The 24179-nt window shown below is 42.2% G+C and overlaps 1 protein-coding gene across 1 annotated transcript in view; it reads left to right on the top strand.

The window, feature by feature from the left end:
• The window catches only part of EPHB2 (EPH receptor B2), a 267723-nt gene that overhangs the window by 207819 nt on the left and 35725 nt on the right, over positions 1 to 24179 (top strand). Inside the window, exon 6 of the mRNA XM_074218177.1 lies at positions 15694 to 15818. Within this exon, the coding sequence (XP_074074278.1) occupies positions 15694 to 15818 (125 nt within the window). The remainder of the gene's footprint in view (positions 1 to 15693; positions 15819 to 24179) is intronic.

Here is a 24179-nt window from a genome sequence, read left to right as displayed (position 1 = left end):
TAAATTTTTTTACAAAGAAAGTATATGAAGGGAAGTAATAGGAAACACTCACCCAGTACCCTCTAATAGAGAGGGAAAAAATGTAGTAAAAACAATCAGACCCTATATATGCACCAGCATCCCATACCTACAATCTTTTACCTAGCATTTAGTTTGATGTTAGGGTTATTTGCATATTTATGATATAGTGTCTCCATGGTGCACAGAAGGCTAGACCTTGAGTCAGGAAAACTCATCTTTCTGAGTTCTAATCCAGACTCAGACTCTTATTAGATGTGTGACCCTAGGCAAGTCACTTCACCATGTTTGCCTCAGTTTCCCCATCTGTAAAATAAGCTAGAGAAGGAAATTACAAACCACTCCAGTATCTTTGCCAAGGAAAAGCCATATGGATTCACGGAGAGTTGGACATAACTGAAACAAGTGAACAGTGATGAGGAAGTCATTTTTGTTCTTCTTGAGACATAAGTTTTCTTATCTCTGGAGAGGTTGAGACTTGCTAAGGATCATCTACTTAAGTGTCAGAGCCAGGATTGTATTCAGGTGTAGGTTAGATTGTGTTTCTATGTGGGATCGTTGTATGTGTGAGTAGGTTCATTACTTACTTGTATATTTATTTATATATAGTATATATGTTTTATATATTCACATATAGCACATTCAGCATATTGATATACATATATATATATATATATATATATGTATGTATATCTTGCCTTCCCCCCATGTTGCCTGGGATGTATCTATAAGCATCTTTCCTTTCCCCTATGTTGACTGGGATTTAACTATGGTTATCTTGCCTTTTCTTCATGTTGGTTGGAGTATGTCTATGGACATTTGCTTTTCTACTGTATTGCTCCGCTCCCCAGTAGAATGCAAGCTTCTTGAGGTCAGAGACTATTTCATTTTTTTTTTTGTCTTGGGATCCCTGGTTGCCATGGCAAAAAAAGTCAGATACCATTGTGATACCCTCCTTTTCCCAGGAGAAACCAAGTGAATCCTTCAGCATATTGAATGGATGTCTGCCCCATAATGAACATCAGGCAGAACATGAACAAGTGTCCGAGTCCCACTGAAAGATGGGCAGGCATGGACAGGTTGTGGTCTGTTTTGTTGGATGGAATTCCTGAACCAGTGAGTTCACTAAGGTTCATTTGAATATGCCCAGAGACTAACATGATGCCTGGTAGGCACATAGTAGGGCTTAATAATTGTTTATCGATGGTCACTTGGTTTGTAAGAGGAGTGAGTATGAATGGAGCATGTGAACGTGGGCACCTGTGGGAAGTAGTGAGTGTCACACACGAGAAGAGGCTGAACAGAATGAAGCCATTCTATTTTGGGTTCAAGACTGATTAGAGACAGGGAAAGATGACAGTTTTCCACAAACTTAGTTGTAAACTGTTGGCTAAGCTGTCTAATTTAGCACTGATTTCACACCTCACAATTAAGAAACTCGTTGCTCCATTAATACCTCAGCTGTGACTTTGCCAGCTTGGCAGCCAGAGAGCCTGGGCCGTGGGCAGCTCCTTCTCTTCCATCTACCTGCTGCAGCTCCTGTCATCCCTTGGGAAGCACAGCTAGGCTGGAAGCCTCCAAAGGTGTGCCAGGAGTGCCTTCCTTCCCTGGGAGCTCACACTTCCGCCACCTGGGGCATGGCACTCTGTTTATGAGCTCTAAGGAGGCCCTGCCATCAGAGGATGCCCTCTTAATTGGAGACCTGGGGATCCTTGCCTCCCTCTTCCCATATGGGGCGATGATAGGGCCGGCCATGATTTTTTCCTCAGTTCCTACTGAGGCTCCTCCAGGCCTGCAGACAAGAGGGGAAAGCAGATGCAGCAACTAGAAGTTGGGGAGAGGAAGTTGACTCCCTATACCAAAAGCCTTCACCTCCTGAACAAAAAGTCATCATTTGAAATGATGCTTCACTCACCAGAGTTCTTTCTTTCATGTACATTTTCCTACTTGAACCTCACAAAAGTCTGAAAAGTATTCTTCCAATTTTACAGAGAAGAAAACTGAGGCATGTGCCCATTATCACAAACTATAAGAGATATAGCCACAATTCAAATCCATTTTCTGATACATAGGTTATCAGGTACAGAGCAGAAGAGACTTTAGAGGTCTTTCTAGAATAAGACTCATTTTCCAGGTGAGATGATGTGATTGACAAATGATCGAGTCAGATCCTCTGACCAAAAGTCCACAGCTCTTTACCAAAAGATGCAGTTTAAAAGAGCTCACCTTCAACAATATTAGAATGGAGTGTAAGAGGCCCTTAGAACCCAGGATGTCAGAGCTTAGAGGGTCCTTAGAACACAGGATGTCAGAGCTGGGAGGGTCCTTAGGAACAGGATGCCAGCTAGGAGGGTCTTTCAAACATAAAATATAGAATATTGGCACCAGAAATCCCTTCAGCATAGAGAATATGTAACCCCCCAAGTGCCTTAGAGATCATTTAACCAAGCCTCCTTGTTACAAATGAAGAAGCTAAAGCCCCAAAGGACCATGTGACTGGTCTCAAATTGCTCAGCCAACTGGTGGCAGTGGTAGAATTAGAACCCAGACCTCCAGCTGCCCAGACAGTGTTGTCTCCCTCCTCAGCCCCCATGCTGCAGCCCTTACATGTGTTTAGCCCTTTTAACTGTTCAAAGCTCTCTCTCCTCTGTGATCTCCTTTGATCCTCTCAACAACCCAGTAGGACAGAAACACAGATACTCTATATGGGAAAGTGGAGCAAACTGCAGGGAGGCTTGCCCCCCACCCCCACCCCCGGGGCCTGGTGAAGATCAATGGGGCAAAGAGCTTTGAAAAGCACAAAGGACTCTCCACAGTTCAATGTGAGGGGAAGGGGGCAAGCTCAGTGAAGGAGGGAAGACTCTGCAAGGACAACCCATGATCCAGGGGAGAACCACCATCACTATTAAACCCAGCTCTTCTGCCCCCCCCCCAAGGCTTCTCACTTCTCAGTCAGCATTTATGAAGCTCCTACTTTATACCAGACACAGACCACTGGGGATACAAAAAGAGACAAAATACAGTCCCTGCCCTCAGGTGCTTACAGTCTAAGGAAGGGACAATGAGCAAACAAATATGTACAAACAAGGCAATGGGGTGAAGTGACTTGTCCAAGGTCACTTCTTCAAGAAAGAAAGACAAATATTATGTACAAACAAGCTGTAGACAGAATAAATAGGAAGTAAATGCAGAGAGAAGACACTAGAATTAAGGAAGCTGGGGAGATCATTAGCTGAAAGGAAAGGAAGGAGAGCATTCCAGTGATGAAGGACAGTGGGAAAAAATACCAGAGCTGAAAGCGGAAATGTCTTATTCATAGGGCAGCCTGGAGACCACAGGGTATTTCTTAAGGTTTATTTCAACTTTTGTATTTTGTGATCAAAAATACCATTATTCTGAGGACCCTCCCGACTCTGACATTCTATGTTCTAAGGACCCTCCTAGCTCTGACATTATGTTTTCTAAGGACCCTCCTAATTCTGATATTCTATGTTCTAAGGACCCTTCTAGCTCTGACATTCTTTGTTCTAAGAGACCACCAGTTCTGACATTCCCTGTTCTCCGGACCCTCCCATCTTTGTATTCTGTGTTCTAAGAGTCCTCCCAGTTCTGACATCCTGTGTTCTAAGGGCCCTCCCAGCTCTAACATTTTCTGTTCTAAGGTGCTCTCTTCCCCCCCATCTCTAAGATTCTTAACTTAGCTCTGGCAGTCTGTGATTCTACATGTGATTTTACAGGTTACCTTCATTAAGTGGCTACTCAAATGCAGTGCTACATTAGTGTGTTTGCTATCACATGAACCATCCCCAGAAGTGATGGTGAAATAGTTCTCATTTGTTCCCCTATCAAAAAGGGGGAGAGCACCTTGACATTTTAAAGCCAACAGGAGCATGATATTATGAACTTAGAGCTAGAAGGGACATCCAAGGCTGAGCCCTACCCCTCCATCTTCAAGACAAAGAAGCCTAGCCCTAGAGAGAAGTGACCAATCTGGGGTCACACAGCTCATAGGTGTCTTAGGCAGAATTTGAACCCTGGTCTTCCAGTGCTGTAGCCACTATAGGTGAAAAAACTTCCCTGACTACAGTTTAGAGCCTTATTGTGTTCATCAGTCATGGTTAGAAAGAGTTTTAATATGCTACTGGAACCACATGGTTTGAATGAATGAGTTAATGAATGAATGAATGTGCAAAGCACTGGCCAAACTTTGAGGAGAAAAATAGAAAAAAAACCATTCCCTGTTCTAAAAGAGCTTGCATTCTAATGGGGGAGACAATTCATATAGGAAATTTTAGTTGGAAATCATATAGACAGGTCCCATGGTCCTTAGGGTCATCTTAAATCAAATGATAACACTGTCTATTTCCATTGATTCAATCATCTCATTTACTGACATTGAACCATTTGAGAGAGCCAGGGACCTGAGATAACTCTTTTCTGGGTCTTTAGTGGCCCATGGTCCCCATGGCTCCTGCCGGAGTGGTCACCAGGCTGCATCTCAACAGGGGTCACTTCCCTAAATGGTGGCCTTAAACACTGGGCTGGAGACTTGGTTTCCCAAAGCTCTTGACTGGTCTTAGAGAAGAGATTGGGACCTTTTCTGACTGTCCTAAGTGCATGCTGGCCTCTGCCTTATCTGAAAGCCTGCAACCTTATATTGTCAGCATCATTTCCTTTGGCACTGATCACATAACTCTATTGGTCCAGATCTAGGCCACCTTTTCCCATGTCTGGTTTCTCTAAAAGTTGTTTGTAGTCTCAAATCACTGTTATTTTACAGTATTTTGTTTTCTTTTAGTGTGTTTTCTCTTTCAAAGAGAAGGCATTTTAAAGGTACTCAGATCCACACAATCTTACCTCATCTTGGTCTCTGGTTGTCCAGCTGGGCTGAGTCTAATCTCCCAACTGGTCTATGGCAATGAGAAAGACTTGTTGTCTACCCTTATAACATTCAGAGACTCTAGTACAGGCCTGGTCACAAAGGAGATACTCAGTGCATCCTTGTCCTAGAGATGGTAGGCTTCTTGAGAGCAGGGCAGTGGTTCATTTTTGTCCTTATAGATAGATCTATGTCAGTATGAATTGTCTCCCCCCATTAGAATCTAAGCCCTTTTAGAACAGAGAATGTCTTTTGTCTATTTGTATCCTCAGATCTTAGCCTAGTGCTTTGCACATTCATTCGTACCATATGGTTCCTGTAGCAACTTAAAACTTAACCATAGCTCTGAATTGCAACAGGGGTGTTTCTTAACCTATAGGGTTTTTTTAGTTAGTCCTCTTTGAATTGATTCAAAAAAATCATAGTGTTAGATTTGAAAGGGATCTCAAAATGGAAAATAATAGAATATAGAATGTTAGAGCTAGAAAGTGTCTCAGAATATGAAAAAGGTCACGAATGGAATCTAACTTAGAGTAAAAAGTGTTAGGGAGCTTGGAGCACAAAATGTCAGAGCTGGGAAGGTCCTTAGAACTAGGATGTCAGAGCTGGGAGGACCCTTAGAACACAGGATGTCAGAGCTGGGAGGGTCCTTAGAACACAGGATGTAAGAGCCGGGAGGGTCCTTAGAACACAGGATGTCACAACTGGGAGGGCCCTTAGAACACAGGATGTCAGAGCTGGGAGGGTCCTTAGAACCCGGGATGTCAGAGTTGGGAGGGCCCTTAGAACACAGGATGTCACAGCTGGGAGGGACCTTAGAACACAGAATATCAAAACGGGCAGGGTCTAGAGAACAAAAAAATGTCAGAACTGGGTGGTTTCTTGGAACACAGAATGTCAGAGCTGGGAGGGTCCAGAGAACAGAGAATGTCAGAGTTCAGAGGGATCTTAGGACAAATAGGCCGTTTAAACTGATAAAAAGAGCACCTAAAATCCAGTTCTCTCATTTTATAAAAGAAACTGAAGCCCAGAGGTCAGGCAGTAATGTCTTCCTCTATTACCAGCCCTTTATTTTACAGATGAGGAAACTGAGGCCCCCAAAAAGGAAAGGCCTTTGGTGAAAGGCCACCCAGCTAATCAATGATTGAGCAAATGAGTTTTCCTCTGGGAGGCTTTAGGATAGATACTCAGTCAGGCAATAAGGGCTGCTGGGACCACCTGGCCCTCTTGAGCAGACCCCCTGCGGCAGTCCTCACTTTCTCTCTCCATTCCCCTCCACCAGGCTGCCCCCCGGAGCCAGAAGACTCAGCCCTTCCCAGGCACAAGCCGTTCTTTGTGTACTCTCCCCAGAGTCCTATCTCTATATAAAGGTCAAGGGGCACAGCTGACCTTATTCCCCTTGCCAGTGAAGCATGTTGGTAATTGAAAATGCCAGAATTCCCCACTGACTGGCTTATAAGGAAAGCTGCTCCCAGGCCCGAAATCTGACACCCTAAAGAAGGCAAGCGGGGGGGACAGTGGTAGAGAGTGGGCTCAGAACTGTGGGGAGTGAGCCTGTTGGAGATTTCCCAGCTGTTTTCTTTTTCCCCACTGTTAATCCCTTTGGATTTCAGGGAAATGGCCTTCAGCGTTTGGTGGGGGTCTCTCTCTGCCTTGATCCTTTCTCCCACAAATGTCGGTTCCTTGCCAGGGTTGGGGTTATGGGGCTTACCATGATCAGAGCCAGGGGGTGGGGGGGTATCCTGCCTGTAACTAAAGTCATCTAAACCCAGGAGAAAGGTGGGGCCACCATGACTGTGCTGAGACCCTAAGGGGATGCAGCCTCCTGCGCAGCCAGCCAGGCCAGGAGCCTTGGAGGCCGCTTGGGTCACAGCTGGTTGATGGCAAGTGGAGCCAGTGGGAATGGATGAGAAATGAAATGAAGGGGTAGGCTCAAGAGCTGGGGTGTCCTCAGGGAACCTCTACAGGGTCAGCTGGTTGCAGGGCCTAGAAATGAGCCCGACATCATCCTTCCTCAGCTCTCAGAGCCTATGTACAGGCTGGTAAAGGATGAACACACAGATAGTCACTATATAAGGGAGAGTGTGAGGCTAGAGGAAGATAAACAGGCATGGAGAGAGACACAGACAGGAGAGGCTGCTTTCCCCCAGAGGGGAGATCAAACATTTCCTTAGACTGGGGGCTCCAGACTAGAGCCTTGAAGAGAAGACCAGATAGAAAGGAAGCATTGGAATGAAGAGAGGGAAGGAGTGTGGGGCAGTGGAAAGAGGGGAGAACTTGGGAGCAGCCCAGCCCACCGACATCCACGTTCTACCTGTCACTTACTAACCATGTATCATTTGTCACTTCACATGTCCTCAGTTTACTTATTTGGAAAAGGAGGGACTTGGGCTAAATGACCTCAGAAATCAGAGGCTTACACAGTCCTAAATCTGTGATACTTTGAGCCCATTTTGGGGACTGGGAATCACATGAATAAAAAGCAAAGAGAGGAGAATGAAGAGATCTGTGAACTGAGGAGAAGCAAGGGTAGAGGGAGGAGAGGAAGCACCATGGTGTGATGTGATAGCTAGTGGACCACTCATCTGAAAGTTTTGCTCAGGTTCTTTTAGATCTAAATTTCTTTGTTCTAAAGCCCTGACATTTTGTGTCCAGCTCTGACATTCTGGATTCTAAAGGTTCTCCCATTTCTGGCATTCTGTGTTCTAAGGACCCTCCCAGCTCTGACATTCTGCATTCTAAAAACCCTCCCAGCTCTGACATTCTCTGTTCTAAAGGTTCTCCCAGTTCTGACATTCTCTGTTCTAAGGGCTTTCCCATTTCTGACATTCTGGCTTCTAAGGCTCTTCCCAAGTCTGACATCCTGTTTTCTAAGGACCATACCAGTTCTGATAGTCTGGATTTTAAGGACCCTCTTAGCTCTGGTATTTTGTGTTCTAAGTTTCTTCCCAGGTCTGATATTTCATTTCCTAAGGGCTTTCCTATTGCTGTTCTGCCCCAATAGAACTATGTTACCTCAAACATGCCATTTCTTGCCATGGGCTTTCCCCATCTATCAAATGATATCTGTCCCATCATCTCTTTTTTAATCAGGTAATGGATATGAAGATTCCTTACAAAATACAAAACACGGAAGTGTGTTTACAGAATATCAGGAAAATGTGGAAGCACCCATTTGGATTTTGCTTAGGGAATGAGTGACAGGTACACCTGGGAGGCTTAGAAACATCCACTGCCGACCTTCAACAGGAGACAGTCCTGCTTTAGGATCCAAGGAAAACTCATATTTTAGTAGGATTTTAAGGTTTACAAAGTGCTTTTTTTCACACCAGTCCAAAAGGAAGTTTGTGCAAGAATTATTATCTCCATTTTTCATAAGAGGAACATAACTTTGAAAGGTTGTGATTAAGAGATACATCCAGCAAGCTGCCCACCATGCCACCTTGCCCAGGGAGTGATAGTTGAATCTTAGAATCACAGGTCTCCATTGCTGGGCTCATGGAATGGCAGAGACAGAAGGAACCTTAAAACATAGACTATGAGAACATCAAATAGAAATGGAAGGGTCTTTATGATAAAGAATGTTAGAACTGAACAAACTTCAGAATTTAGAAACAAACATATTAAAACATATTAGAACATGGAATGTTAGAACTATAGGAAATCATAAGAACATAGAATGTCTTAATTGAATGACCAAGGAATGTCAGATCTAAGGAAGGATCTCAGAACATAGATTTTAGAGATGGAAAGATCTTTAAAACATAGAATTTTAGGTCTCTAAAGGACCTTAGAGCATAGAATTTTAGAGGTGGAAAGGACTTTAGAATATAAAATGTCAGAACTGGACTGAGGTCTTTGAATAGCCAGGAGAAAGTCAGATTTGGAAGAAACTTCAGAACATAGAATATTTGATTTGAAGAGGAAGGAAGAAAGTATTTATGAAGTGCCTCCTATTTGCCACTGTGCATTTTTCATCTCATTTGATCCTCACAACAACCCTCTGAGGTAGGTGCTTTTGTGATCCCCATTTTACAGTTAGAAAAACTGAGGCAAACAGGTTAAATGACAAGGGGCACACAGCTATTAGGTGTTCTGAATTTGAATTCAGTTTTTCTTTGATCTAGGTCCATTGCTCTATCTACTTCAACACCTAGCTGCCATAAAGCATAGAATGATAGAACTGAAGGATGCCTTAGAACATGGAATTTTAGAGATGAAAGGGAGCCCTTAGAATATAGATATTAGAACTGTAAATAAAGGATCTTAGAACATAGAATTTCAGAAATGGGAGAACCTTAGAACATAAATGTGATCCCTGTAAAGGACCTAAAACATAGAGTTTTAGAGTTGGAGGACACCTTAGAAAATTGAATGTCACTATTGGACAGGGAACTTTAAGACATAACTTTTGTTTTAATGGAATGAGATGTATAGTATTGGAGCTGGGGTGGACTTTAGAACATCCAGTGCAAAGTCAGAAGTGGAAGGAACTACAGAACAAGGAAGATATAATTTGGAACATAGAACAAAGAATGTTTTATCTGAAAATAGTGGAAAGCTGAAATGTAGACCTGGGAGGTTTTCTAACATAAATGAGAGAACATGGACTTAGATTACAAGGACTTTAGAAAAAAGAATAATTGAGCTGTAAGGGATCTTAACATGTAGAGTGGATGAGTTAAAAGGGACTTTGTAACACATATTGTCTCACTGGTACAAATGTTTCAGATTTCCAGTGGTAACAACTCCTACCATATTCCCCAGACAGCTGTGGCCTCAGTTCTCTCTCACATCTGCCTCCCGATTGATCCCCTAACCTGGAAAGGGCTGCTTCTGGTGACTGCCCAGAAGGGATTAAGTGGGTTTATTGGACTAAGTGGGTGTCTCTGCCTCTGGGCTCCCCAGGTCGCCTCCCCCTCCTCTTCCCCTTCAATGGTGCCTGAGAGAAAGAGCTGAGAGTATCTCAGATTCCAAGTCTTTGACAATTTTCTTCTCTGGCAATTGTGGAACCTCAGAAAGGGAGGGATTTTTTTTTTTTTGTCAGACCCCAGGAGGGAAGGTTCAGCTTTGACTGGTGACAGACTGGAGAGGATGGAAGTCTGCCTCATGGTCATCACAAAGAAGACTGTGTCCTCAGGGAGCCAAAGGAAGAATGTAGCATTCCAATCCTCACATAAGGCCAGCCTAAGAGAGAAACCAGAAGACAGCAATGACATGAAGTCGGGGCTTGGGTTGGGGGGTAGAGAGAGGTGGTTTTTGGTTTAATTTCAGCTCAACATCAAAGTATTCAGTGTCCCCAAAGCATCATGGGACAGTAGTTGTATATCTCCTCCGATCATTCTTCTATCTTCCCTCTCTTCTCAAATCCTTTTCTCTCCTTTTTCTATTCCACCTCTTTGACTTTTTTCATTTTCCTCATCTACTTTTTCCATCATCTCCCTTCTTTCCTACCCTCTTTTTTCCTCTCCTCTTAGCTCTTCCTTTGTCTCTTTCCTCTCCTCTCTCTTTTCCATCCCTCTCTCACCCTCTCCCTTTCTTTATCTCTCATTTCCACCCTCTCTTCTCCAAACCTCCCTCTCCTCTTTTCCATTTCTCTTTCACTCTTTTTTCTCCTTTATTTCCAACCTTCACTTACCCTCTCTCTATTGCCTAGCCCTCTCCCTCTTTCTACTTGATGCTCTGTCAACCTTAAGTATCTCTATAATTGTAGGGTATTTTTTCTTCCTCTCCTGCCCCTTCCTTCTCTCTTCTCTCTATCTACCCCAATTTCTAGTGCCTACTTCCTTTTCCCTTCTTACTCTTCCCTTTGCCTCTGACTTTCCCTCTCTTCCCCTTCCCTCTCAACCTATTGCTCTTTCTCCAATCCCTTCCTTTATCTCCCCCAACTTCCCCTTCTCCCCTTGATCCTGATTCTTCATTTCCTATCTCCTTTCCTTTGCATACCTCCCATCTCCAGTCCTTTTTTTCTCTCACTTTTCCTTCTTCTCCTACCCTTTATTCTGACTCCTTTTTCTTTCCTTGCCTCTTCCCTCTGCAACTTTTGCCTTCATCAACCTCTTCTCCCCAGCTTTCCTTCCCCCTTTAATTCAGACATTCCTTTTCCTCTCTCTGCTAATATGGAAGGACTTAGTGATGAATAAGAAATCATCTTAGTGAAGGAGGGGGTGGTAGGGGAAGTAATAGGTCTCATCCCCACTCCCCTCTGGCTTCCCCATCCCCTCACCAATTTCAAACACTAAACAGAAGAAAGGAGACAAGATGTCTTGAGCCACTCTCACCCAGCAAAGCATCCCATCTCAAAAAGTGTTCCAAGCCTGAGTTATGTGATTGATTCAGTGAGAGCTCAAACATGGGTGGACTTGAAATCGCAGCCCTGCTTCTTCCTCCTTTGATACTTTGAGCAAGAATTTTATTCTCCTGAAAAACAAAGGTTGGAATAGATTGGTTTACAGAATCCCAAAATTTCAGAGTTGGGAAAAAAACCACCTGAGATGTAACCTTTTAGTTCAAACCATAGCCTGAAATGAATCCCTATAATGTTCCATCTGACTAGTGATCATTCAGGCTTCATCTGTTGTTCAATGAGGAAGAACCAACCATGTCCAAAAGTGGGGCATGCCCACTTTGGGGCAGCTTAGATTATTAGGAAGCTGCTATTATCATACAACTTCTACCTTACTCTTGGCTTTTCCCTGTGAGGCCAAGAGAATGTCATCTAGATCCCACCCAGTCTTCTCTTCCTCAAGAACAATGTTTCAACTTCTATGGACCTTCACCATTATGGTTGCCCTCCTCTTGATATTCTCCAATTAGTCACTATCCTCCCTAAACCAGGGCACCAGAATTGAACACAATTGGCTTAACCAGGATATGGGAAAGAGATACTCTCACCTCTTAATTCCCTGAATGGTCCTATCTCAATGCTGCTCAAGATCATTATTTCATGTTGAAATCATACTGAGACTGTGGTCCACTATAACCCCTAGATCTTTTTCAACCAAACAACTGTCGTGTCATGCCTCTGCCTTGTCCTAGAAAAGTACATTTTTACACCCCTATCCGACTTCACGTGTATATGATCATGAGATCCTGTCCAATTATAACATCCTGTCTAATTATATTCTAAAATCGTTTTTATCTCTAAACCATTGTTGCTATTGTTGTTCTTCAGTCATTTTAGTCATATATGGCTATGATCCCATTCGGGGTTTTCTTGGTAGAGATACTGGAGTGGTTACAAATGAGGAAACTGAGGCAAACAGAGTAAAGTAGCACTCTATCCACTGTGCCACCTAGCTGCCTCCATGATCCTACCTCTTTTATCCAGAATGGAAAATTCAGTTGTGGCAAAGTCAGAATGGTTGTCTATCCAGCTTCGCAGAGTTTGGATGGAATGGAAATGGAAATTATAAGCATTCACATTTTTGTAGAGTTTTAAGGTCGACAAAAGACTTTCATCATACCCATCCTATAAGACAGGTGGGGAAAGTATCTCTACCCCTCATTTGATAGATGAGGAAAGTAAGGTCCAGAGAAATTGAATCACTTGTCTAAGGATTTAAAACATCTCAATCCACAGTTTCTCCAGTCCAGAGTTCTTTCCATGACTATTTTATTGTTCAGTCACGTACAATTCTTTGTGACCCCATTTGGGGTTTTCTTGCTGGAAAGACCATATCCTTCTCCAGCTCATTTTGCAGGTGAGGAAATTGAAGCAAACAGGGTTAAATGACTTGCCCAGGGTCACACAGTTAACCTAAGACTGAATTTGAACTCCAGGCCTGGCGTTCTGAGCACTAGGGCTCCACCTAATGGCTCCATATGATACCAGTGAAGTCCCAAGTGTTACAAAAAGCCCAACTTGATACATTGTCTAAATTTTCATATAGAAAGTGGAAGGAACTCTCCCTTGGCATGCTGAGGACCCTCCTGTCCTAGCTCCTGCTGCTGCCACCTCCATCTGGGGCTTCCCTCAGGCCAAGTCCCTTTGGCTCCCTGTGCTCTTGAAATGAAATCCTGATTTCCCAGCATGTCCCTCTCCAAGCCAGACTCTCATGAGCCTCTGACACCTTCTGCAGCCTGCTCACCATTCTGGTGTCAGTCCCAGGCCAAACCATCAGCACTCTATCCCTGGGAAAAGAGCTAGCATTGAACTATGGAGAGAGAGGCAGAAACACAGGATGTCAGAGCCGGGAAGGCCCCTAGAACCCAGGATGTCAGAGCTGGGAGGGCCTTAGAACACAGGATGTCAGGGCTGAGAGGGTCCTTGGAACACAGAATGTCACAGCTGGGAGGGCTCTTAGAACACAGAATGTCAGAACTGGGGGAATATTCGAACTTAACATTTTCAGAGCTGGGAGATACCTTAGAACCCAGAATGTCAGAACCAGAAGAAATCTTGACCATAGATTGTCCAAGATACAAAGGACTATAGAAATCACATCCTTACTTTTATGATCATTAGATCTAGAAGGTGCTCTCAACATTTTTTATTTAAATCAGGGAGTATTTGTGGAAGGACAAAAAAGTCAGGTAGAATGAAGGGATATAGATAACAATAATCTTTTGAAAAATCTCTAAATCACGAATAATTAGAGATATGCATGTTAAAACATCAGTGAGATTCCACAATACAATCATCTGATTGGCAATGTCGTGCTCTGCTCCCCTGCCCACCCACCCAAAAATAAAGGAAAATAGCAAATACTGGAGGAGCTTTGAGAAAAGATATTTTAATGCACTATGGTCCAGTCATTCTTAAAAAAAAAAACTGAATCTATGCCCACAAAATATATTAGATTGTGCATTCCTTTTGACCCAGTTACACCAGTGCTAGGTCTGTATCCCCAAAATATTAAAGAAATAGAAAATAGATCCATTTGACATTTATAGCAGTTTTGTTTGCCATGGTAAAGAATTGGAAACTGAAGAGGAGTCCGTCAATTGAGGAATGAATGAACGAGTTGTGATATCTGAATGTGATGGAATACCATTGAGCTGTAAGAAATGATGAAGGAGGGGAAGCTAGGTGGTGCAGTGGATAGAGCACCAGCCCTGGAGTCAGGAGGACCTGAGTTCAAATCCGGCCTCAGATACTTAATAATTACCTAGCTGTGTGGTCTTGGGCAAGCCACTTAACCCCATTGTCTTGCAAAAACCTAAAAAAAATGATGAAGAAGATGGTTTGAGAGAAATCTGGGAAGACTTATATGAACTGATGCTAGGTGAAATGAGCAGAACCAAGAAAACAATGGCTGCAATGATACCAGTATTGTAAAGATAAACAGCTTTGAACAATCTAGGAACTCTGAGCATCATAATCACCAACCAGGTTCAGAAGATTTATACTTAAACATATTACCCTCCTCCATACAGAGAGGAGTGAACTCTGAAAATTAAGGCATAATTTTTAGGCATGGCTAATGAGGAAATTTGTTTTGTTTCATTATGCATGTTTTAATGGGGGTTTTGTTTTTCCTGTTTTTCCTACTGGGAGGGGAATGAAAGGGAGAAAAGGCAGGTCTTCACTTGAACATAAAAATAAAAGCACTTAATTAATAATTTAAAAAAAGTATGGTTGGGTTGTAGTCTGTACTCTTGGAGAGAGTAGCCACTTGGATGAGATCATAGATCCAGCCAAGAACAAAATGAGGGTGACAATCCCTGCATTGTCTTCTTCACACTCCTGCTTTGAGGTTCAAATGGGCAATTGGATGGGAAAGTACTTTGGGGGATAGAAACTGTGAGCATGCTGGTAAAAGCCTAATAACCAGCCCCCCCCCCGGGGGGGAGGAAATATATTACAATACATTTTTATGTTTAATCTCTTTTATTAATATTTTCTCTATCACTTTCTTAAGTCTAGGCACTCAACAAAACAATAACTCTCATTTGTAGTATTTGCCAGTTTCATAAAAGCTCACAACTGGAAATTTAGCAATCAGCTCTCACAGAAGTCAGTACCAACTGGCTCCAGAATACCCTGGGTGGAAGTCCAAGCATGAAAGTTCCATAGTAATGGAAAATATAATGTTTGCTTCTCTTATAGTAGAAGTAAAGAATAATGGTTGTAAAATGTTACATACAATATCAGAAATAACTTTCTGTGTTGGTTGCTCCGGCTTAATTGTTTTTCTTTGGTCTCAAAGTGTGAGATATAGTAGGGATGGGATGACTGATAATGGTAAAAAAAGCAAAAGTCCTCAAGAAAACTTTTTTTAAATGGAAAATGCTGCTGAGGTTACATGATATTATGTTATATACATTATATATGTATATAGCATGAGGTTACATGATGTTAAATGATATCTATATATGGTCTTGTAACATTTGCAAAATGTGGTACATCCATTTTCTCAGCTAAGTTTCACCCCAATTTTGTGAAGTAGGTACTTTGGTTATTATTATCCCCACTTTACAGATGAAAAACTGAGGCTATGAAGTTAAATATCCTACCCAAGGCCAAAATTCTAGTGAGTATCTGAGGAGAATTGGAACCTAGTCTTCTGTCTTGTATTTGATGCCAATCATATGCACACACATTTTTTATTGTTTTCCCTAGTTGGAGGTGAATAAGAGGAAAGAAAAGGTCTTCACTACATAATAAAATAAAACTTAATTTAAAAAAAAAGTATAAGTGGATTGTAGTCTGCGCTTTTGAAGGGAGCAGCCACCTTTATGAGATCATAGATCCATCCAAGAATAAAATGAGGGTAATAATCCCTGCCTTTTGGAATTGGGGGATACAGACATTGATTGTGACATTCCATTAAACTATATCCTCTCTCTTGTAGCCCCATCTGCTGTGTCCATTGTGCACCAGGTGAGCCGGACGGTGGACAGCATGACTTTGTCCTGGTCCCAGCCTGACCAGCCCAATGGCGTAATCCTCGACTATGAACTACAATACTACGAAAAGGTAACCCAAGCTTGAGGAGTGCCGTGTTCACCCCCATCTGTGACAAGCATCCCAAACCCTAATCTGGCTGAGGACCCCATCATTCCCTGCCTTTGTGGTTTGGCGTAGCACCAGAGGTCACTTTTCTATTCAACATTTTTACCAAGGAAAGAAGGGAATAAGTAGTTTTTAAAAAAGAATTTCTGTTTACTGTGTTCTGAGCATAGTGAGAGAGTCCCTTTCCTCAGGGAGCTTACTTTCTAATAGAGAAGACTGTACATATAGTACTTCTGTTATAATTCTGCTCCATGATCCTTAGATTTCATTTCCACTAATAAAACCATGTCCACATTTAAACTGAAACATTTGAGAATGTCAAAGACTTGGATAATGAGGACGAGGTCTGACTTAGAGATAACTTGAGCCAGCAATTCTCTAAGAGTAATCTAGGGACTCCTAGGAAGTCCCTAAGTTCCTTGGGTGGGAGTGAGGAATCTACAAAGTCAAAACTATTTTCCTAATCATACTAAAATATTTTAATGTCTCATACAGTAAATATCCATCAATATAAAACACATAAACAAATGCTCAGTAGTTTTTTAAGAGAATAAATGGATCTTTAGACCAGAAAATTTTAGAACCATTGACTCAGATAAAAAGGAAAAGAAGTTTCTCATTAGATTTGACACAAAGGTAACACAAAGATGGGTAGGATAACTAACACATTGGATGGCAGAGTCTGAATCCCAAGGCCACATAGTAGGCTAGGATGTTGGGCAAAATCTAATTGAGCCAGTACAGAAGCCAGATAAGTTTAAAGTCTTTCATGTGGGTTCAACAAATTCAGTTATACAAGTACCAGATGGGAGAGGTGGGACTGGGCAGAAATTCATCTGAGAAAGGTCTAAGGACCGTCTTCTCTGCAACTCATAGAGGTGTCAAACACAAGACCCACAACACTCCCAGATAATATTAACATGTGACAAAGTCAAGAGGTGACAACTATGTATGGTTCAGTGGTCCCCATTTCTACTTGAGTTTGACATTGCTGATCTACAGCATTAACCAATTAAGAGAATTGGCCAGGATCACACAGCTTGTGTGTGTCAGAGGTAGGGCTTGATTTTCCTTGCTTCAAATCCCCAGTTCTACTCTTCAGACCAGACTGCCTCTCAGCAGTACAATATGGCAGTCAAAAAGCTGATGTGATCTTGGAACTTACTAACAGAGATACAGAGCCCAGAAAGAAAACTAAATCATCCCATTGTCTTCCACTATGATCAAACTTCCTTTAGCATATTTTGAAAAGCTGCCCATTTTAGGAGACATCATAGAATCCTAGTTGCAAACTAGAAGGGACCTCAGACATCTAGCACAAGCCCTCTGCATATTGATGACAATGTTTGTCCTTCCTTCTCAAAGAAGACCATGACATTAGGGGAGGAGGTTCTGTGCTAAGTCACAAGCCTTGCATGTTACAAATGAGTCCAGAGAGGTTGTGTCTTACTTAAGATGACATAAGTAAAAAAGCATCAAAGGTAGAATTTGAACCCAGGTTCTCTGACTCCAAGGCCACTTCTCTTTTCACTGGTACACCTCCAGAGGACAATAAAACCAGGGAGAAGGGTCTGTGCCCATCCTGGACCAGGATGTGTCAAAGGAAAGTGGGATGACCATGGAAAGTTGACAGTTTAAGTCAGGGATGATCACTGTCTTCAAGCATTTGAAGGGATACTAAATGGAAAAAAGTCTTTGCTTTGCTTGGCCCCTGGAAGGCAGAACTAGGACCAAAGAAGGAAAAACTTCTTGAAATTTGAAACATTCTTTTTTTAAGATTTTATTTATTTTGAGTTTTACAATTTTTCCCCTAATCTTCCTTCCCTCCCCACCCCACCCCCACAGAAGGCAATTTGCCAGTCTTTCCATTGTTTCCATGGTATACGTTGATCCAAATTGAATATAATGAGAGAGAAATCATATTCCCAAGGAAGAAACATAAAGTACAAGAGATAGCAAGATCAGACAATAAAATATCAGGTTTTTTTATAAATTAAAGGTAATAGTCCTTGGTCTTTATTCAGACTCCACAGTTCTTTCTCTGGATATAGATGGTATTCTCCATCACAGACAAGCCCAAATTGTCCCTGATTGTTGCACTGATGGAATGAGCAAGTCCATCAGGGCTGATCATCAGCCCCATGTTGCTGTTAGGGTGTACAGTGTTTTTCTGGTTCCACTCATCTTACTCAGCATCAGTTCGTGCAATCCCTCCAGGCTTCCCTGAATTTCCTCCCTCCTGGTTTCTAATAGAACAATAGTGTTCCATGACATATACATACCACAGTTTGCTAAGCCATTCCCTAATTGAAGATCATTTATTTGATTTCCAATTCTTTGCCTCCACAAACAGGACAGCTATGAATATTTTTGTACAAGTGATATTTTCACCCTTTTTCATCATCTCTTCAGGGTATAGACCCAGTAATGGTATTGCTGGATCAAAGGGTATACACATTTTTGTTGCCCTTTGGTCATAGTTCCAGAAATTTGAAACATTCTAAAAGTGAAATAGGCTACTTATAGAGGTGATGATGCAGCATCACTGGAAACCTCCAAGTGGAGTCTAGTTGGAAATATCATAGTCAGGATTCCTAGATAATAATGAAGAGGACGGATGCCTTCTGAGGTCCCTTCTAACCATAAGGTTCTGTGATCTAATGGGATTCTCTATTATGAGCTCTCTTCCATTTCTGACATCTCTAGATTCATGACTCCATATCAGAAGGTTGTCATATTGGAAGCAACAAACAGTCCACAAGAGACAAAAAGGTTCTCTGAAAGTGATGTTGGTCAATGGGTATCTGTCGTGAACCCTCGGGCAAGGGGTGGAAGGAACAGATCAAGTCCCCCTCCCCATCAGCCCCCCCCCTGCCCCCAGCCTGCTCCTCACTAGTTATTGAAGGGAACCCCTGGGGGAGAGTCAGCTGGAAGGAGACCAGACCAGATGCTCCCTCAAGTTAGAAAGCCCAGGACACAGCAGGACTCAGAGTTTTCCCATTTCCCATTCCTACCATCCTGTCCCTCTGGCTATGGTTGCCATAGCTTAGCAACTACAAATTTTAAAAAAAACTAATTAAAAAGCTTTATGATTAAATGAATGGAGAGTGTTTGTCCCCAAAGATGGGAGAGGAAATGATGAATCCCTTCCCACCCCTGCCTGTGACCTATTTTTTCCAGCACTCAAGGCTAGACTGATGAGGTTGATAGAGGTGTGAAGTATGAAGTGGGCCTTGCCCTACATTCAGCAGGCATCTGAGCTATTTCCTTGACCCTCCAGAAGATGCCCTCTGATTAATATTAAGACATACAAGCTGAGTTGGCCAAGCTGGTCCATAAATCAGCTCCATCCTGAATGAAAATGAGATCCTTTCTGTGTTCATCTGGCCTTTTGTGTTTTGTCTTTTTATCAGACGGTTTGTAGGGAAAGAGGGATGCAGGTCACAGAGGCGACATGAGGAAGTATCATTATAATACATTTTGAGATGCTTTGTGGTCTTCAAAGCATTATGGTTCCCAGATTTTTAAATCCAGAGTCTCTCTCTCTCTCTCTCTCTCTCTCTCTCTCTCTCTCTCTCTCTCTCTCTCTCTCTCTCTCTCTCTCTCTCTCCTATTGCCCCAGTCTTTTGTTCCAACTATCTTAGACACTTTCAACTCAATGTCCCTTAGCCATCTCAAATTCTCCAAATCCAAAATGGAACTCATGCTTGTTTCCACCAAAACCCATCCTCTAAACTTCTCTTTGTTTGTCAAAGATACCACTATCCTTCCTGCCACCCAGATTCATGACCTTGAAATTATTCTTGGCTTTTCCCTTTCACCCAACCCCCCATAGCCTAGCAGTTGCCGAGTCTTGTCAATTGTGCTCATCCATCTGGAAAATGGGAATAATAATCTATCCCTTTTTAGCCACTCAAACAGCCTCTACCCTGGGCCAGGCTGTCATCATTTCCCTATTTTGTCCTCCAATTACCAAGGCTTATAGCCTCTGGGTCATCCTCAACTCTTCCCCTTCCCAACCACCACATACCTAGTCACCTAAGTACACTTGACCCCCACAATTTCTCTTGCATCTCTCCACCTCTCTTAACTTCCATAGACACAACTTCAATGTGAGCCCACATCATCTCTCATATCACTTATTGCAATAACATCCTAATTATATTCTCTGCTTCCAATTCTCCCCTCTTCCAGTCAGATGCCTGAAGATCTGAGGATGCCACCCTCCTACTGAATAGATTCCAGGGATAGTTCCCTATCACCCCTAGGAAAAATTTAATCACCTGTTTGGTGTCTAAAGCCAGAACTTTATAATTTCACAGCTTGGTTTCAACCTACCTCTCCAGCCTTATTATATACTACTTCCCCTCGTGCATGCATAACAGACCAGTCAAGCTGATCTCCCCCTATGGTTCTTCTTTCCCAGAACAGCATCCCACTGGCTATTCCCCATACCTAGAACAACCTCTCCCCTCTCCTCTGATTCTTAGACACTCCAGGATTTTTCAAAGGACAAGCTCAGTTGCCACATTCTGTATGAGTCCCTTCCTGATCCCCTCAGCTTTGAGTAACCCCTACAAAAAAAGAAAAAAGAAAAAAACTTCCTTGTGTATTTTTATATGACTCTTCATATAAAGAAAATTCTCTGATTACTAATTCTTGCTGTTTGGTTTTGTATTTTGTGTAAAAGGAAATGCTTAATAAATATTTATTAATTGATCATCTCTCATCTGAACTGTTACTATTTCCTCCTAATTGGTCTGCCTGTCTGTCCCCTTCCAATCCATCCTCCACCCAAACTACAAACTGTCATTCCTAAAACATGGAGATATTGAATAACATAGGATTGAACCTGTAGTATTCAGGAATAGCCAAACTGAGGGCTGGACAACAAGCATTAATTAAACACTGTATGCCAGATGCCAAAGAGTTGACCAATGCAATATCTCTTCTCCCTTCCCATTTTCCTCTCCTCCCAGCCCCAATTTCCTCTCCCATTTTCTCTTCATTCCTGCTACTTGTTACTAGTATGACCCCAGACAAGTCATTTAATCTCTCTAGTCATAGTTCTTCCTATGACAAACAAAGGAGTTGGACTACGTGGCCAAAGAGATGGACTTAGGGGGAGTAAGATCCTTTAAAGATCTAAATGTACAATCCTGTGTTCCTTTCTAAGCCTTAGACTGGTCTGGCTCAACCCTGTGGAGGGGGGCTGTTATTGTAGAATGTTGTTATGTTAATCAGAGAGGTGGGGTAGTTGATCTGTGGGGGCAGGAAGACAACAGCTGCTGCCAAAACCCCTAAGAAGAGCATCCATTTCTTTCCCACTATAGCTTTCTATGATTTTGTCAGTGTGGGTGCTCTCATCACTGATGCAACTCCTCATTTCTCCACAGCTAGAATCGTCAAAAAACACCTTTGGTTTTTCAGTCATTTCAGTCATGTCAGACACATCATGGCCCTGTTTGGAGTTTTCTTGGCGAAGATACTAGAGTGGTTTGCCCTTTCCTTTTGTTGACCATTTTACAGATGAGGAAGCTGAGACAAAGTGAAGTGACTTGCCCAGGATCACACAATTAGAGCCCAAGGTTGGATTTGAACTCATGAAGATGAGTTCCTGATTCCAAATCCAGTACTAGCTGCCAATCTTTCAGAGTAGCTGTGCCCAAAACATTCTTCACCATGAAACCAATACAATGACAAACCTCTCCAAATGTAACTACAGCCATACAATCTGTCACCAGGCCTTCAAATATTACGGAGGAGACAAATTATCCAGACATCTGTTAAAGTTCATTCTGTCCAAAACAGAGCAGCTAATAACTTCATGATTTGCCTTAAGGACAATTTCTTCCTTCAAAAAGTATAAGAACTGACAAGGGGGGGGGATTCTGGTATGGATCTGACTCTCATAAATAGGGAGAACTATTTGCTGGGATGGAAATGATAGAACCCTCAAAGGGAAGCAACTACTCTATCCTAGAATTTGTAATACTGGCAGCTTGGTATGTTGGAAAGAGCCAAAGACCCTGAATTCAAATCTCACCTTTAAGACTTCATTTCTGTGTGATTTGGAAAAGTCATTTGAACTCTCTGGGACTCAGTTCTCATTTGAAAAATGAGGGACTTGGACAAGATGGTCTTTGAAATCCCTTCCCATTCTAAATCTATGCTCTTACCATTCTTTCTGCAATTCTAAATCTATGATCACATGAACCTATGAAGAAGAAATAGAAAGCTGAGTCTAATGTGACACATATCCTAAATTTGGGAAGTAAAGATTTCAAAGAGTTTACAGAAAGGCTAGATAAAGACCTTTGACATGGAAAAACACAACTTGGGAGGGGTAGGGGTTGACCAATTCAAGAAATACTGAAAATGTAAAGAGAAACATTTCTGATGGAAAAGGAAAAAAAAGGTTGTTGTCTAAAGAGATCAATGTATATACACAGAGAACTCAGTTTGATTTTGAAAAGACATGTAGAGAAGCTAGGAGCAAGGTCAGCTAAAGGAAGATGAATACAGGAGTTTGGCACAATCCTCTAAGGAGGCCATCAGAGGTGTTAGCACTCAGAATGAGCTGAGGCTAGAGAAGAAAGCTAACCACAACAAAAAAGGGATTTTTTTAACCTAATGGAGAAAAAGTGTATCAAAAAAAAGGGATGGGATCATTGATGTGGGTGGATGAGGCAGGAATAACCGACAACAGAGAGAAAACAGTGCTGCCCAGTTCCTTCTTCGCTGCCAAGAAAGTGATCTCTGGACTGGAAAGGACAGAACAGAAATGGCTAACAGAGTTGAAACCAAGGATAAGTAGGGAAATAGCAGACGAGAATTTGGCTGCCTTGGTGAGTCGAAGTCACCAGGCCCATTAGTACTGAAAGGACCAGCAGATGTGATAGCTAAGCAACATAGTCAGTGATGTTGGAAGGATCAGGGAGAAAACAGGCACTAACAGAGGACTAGGGAAGGCCAATGTTGTCCAGATTTTCACAAAAGGAAAGTGTAATGATCTGCAAAGTATAGGCCAGTGAGCTTAACCTCAATTCCTGCCAAAAGTCTTCCCTCAAGTCTAATGGAGAAGATAGCTTGCATAAATATATTACACATACACACTCACAACCTTCAGAGTAAATGAAAGGCAACCTTAGAGGGAGGAGGTCATGTTTGAGTGGGGTCTTGCAAGAAGCCAGGGATTCTTAGAGGCAGAGCTGAGAAAAGGATTCCAGGAATAAGGAACAGCCAGTTCATCATGTACACTAACTACAAGAAGGCTAGTACAACTGGATAGTCTAGTGCATGGAGAGTAAGGATGTATAAGAAGACTGGAAAGGTAAGAAGGGACTAGGTTGTATAGAGCTTTATTTGCCATGGTTGATCCTAGCTCTGATAGGAAACCATTGAAGTTTATTGAGTAAGGGACTGCACTTTAGGAAAATCTTGGCAACTGTGTGGATTGTGATGAATTGGAGACAGGAGATACTAGAGGGAGGGAAATCAATGAGTAGACTATTACAACAGGCCAAGCAAGCAGTGACAGTGGCCCAAACTAGCCTGATCAGAAACAACTTTTGTTCTTCAGTCATTTCAGTCATATCAGACTCATCATGACCCATTTGGAGTTTGCTTGGTGAAGATACTAGATATTAGATACAAAGACCATCTTGTCCAATTCCCTTCTGTAGCTCATTTTACAGATGAGAAAACTGAGACAAAATAAAGTGACTTGTCCAGGATCACACAATTAGAGTCTGAGATTGGATTTGAATTCATGAAGATGAGTTCCTGATTCCAAGCCCAGTACTCTGTTGCATCACCTAGCTGCCCTTCAAACTGTGGCAATTCAGAAACAACAATTATTATAATTATGATTCAATTGAACTTATACATTCAAGCTGGCTATGTACAGAAGGCCTTGCTAGCCAATGAAGGAGATAGGAATCTTGAATGAAGCACAATCCCTACCTTCATGGAACTGGGAGAGGGATATGATAATATATAAACAGAAGATAATAATATGAAATAAGAAGTGGTAAGCATCTGTGACTACACATTCTTTTCATGGGTTTGTCTGGGTGATCGCCTTCAGAAACGGACATAAGATCATATCAAGACATTTCCTCATTGATCATCAAACATCTCACATCAAATCATAGCGAGAACCTCCCTAGAGTCTGGCTGCTGCTGCTGCTGTGACCTCTTTTTCCCTACCCCCTGTTCCCCAAGGGTCCTCAACTGTGTCAAAGGAGTTGGGGCTGCTCCAAAGTGATTTATTTTTGACAAACTCTTGCTGGCTGTTACTTAACACCTTCTTATCCTCCTGGT

The sequence above is a fragment of the Macrotis lagotis genome, chromosome 1 (genome assembly GCF_037893015.1).
Source record: "Macrotis lagotis isolate mMagLag1 chromosome 1, bilby.v1.9.chrom.fasta, whole genome shotgun sequence".
NCBI lineage: Eukaryota > Metazoa > Chordata > Mammalia > Peramelemorphia > Peramelidae > Macrotis > Macrotis lagotis.
This window is presented reverse-complemented; position numbering and strand designations above follow the sequence as displayed.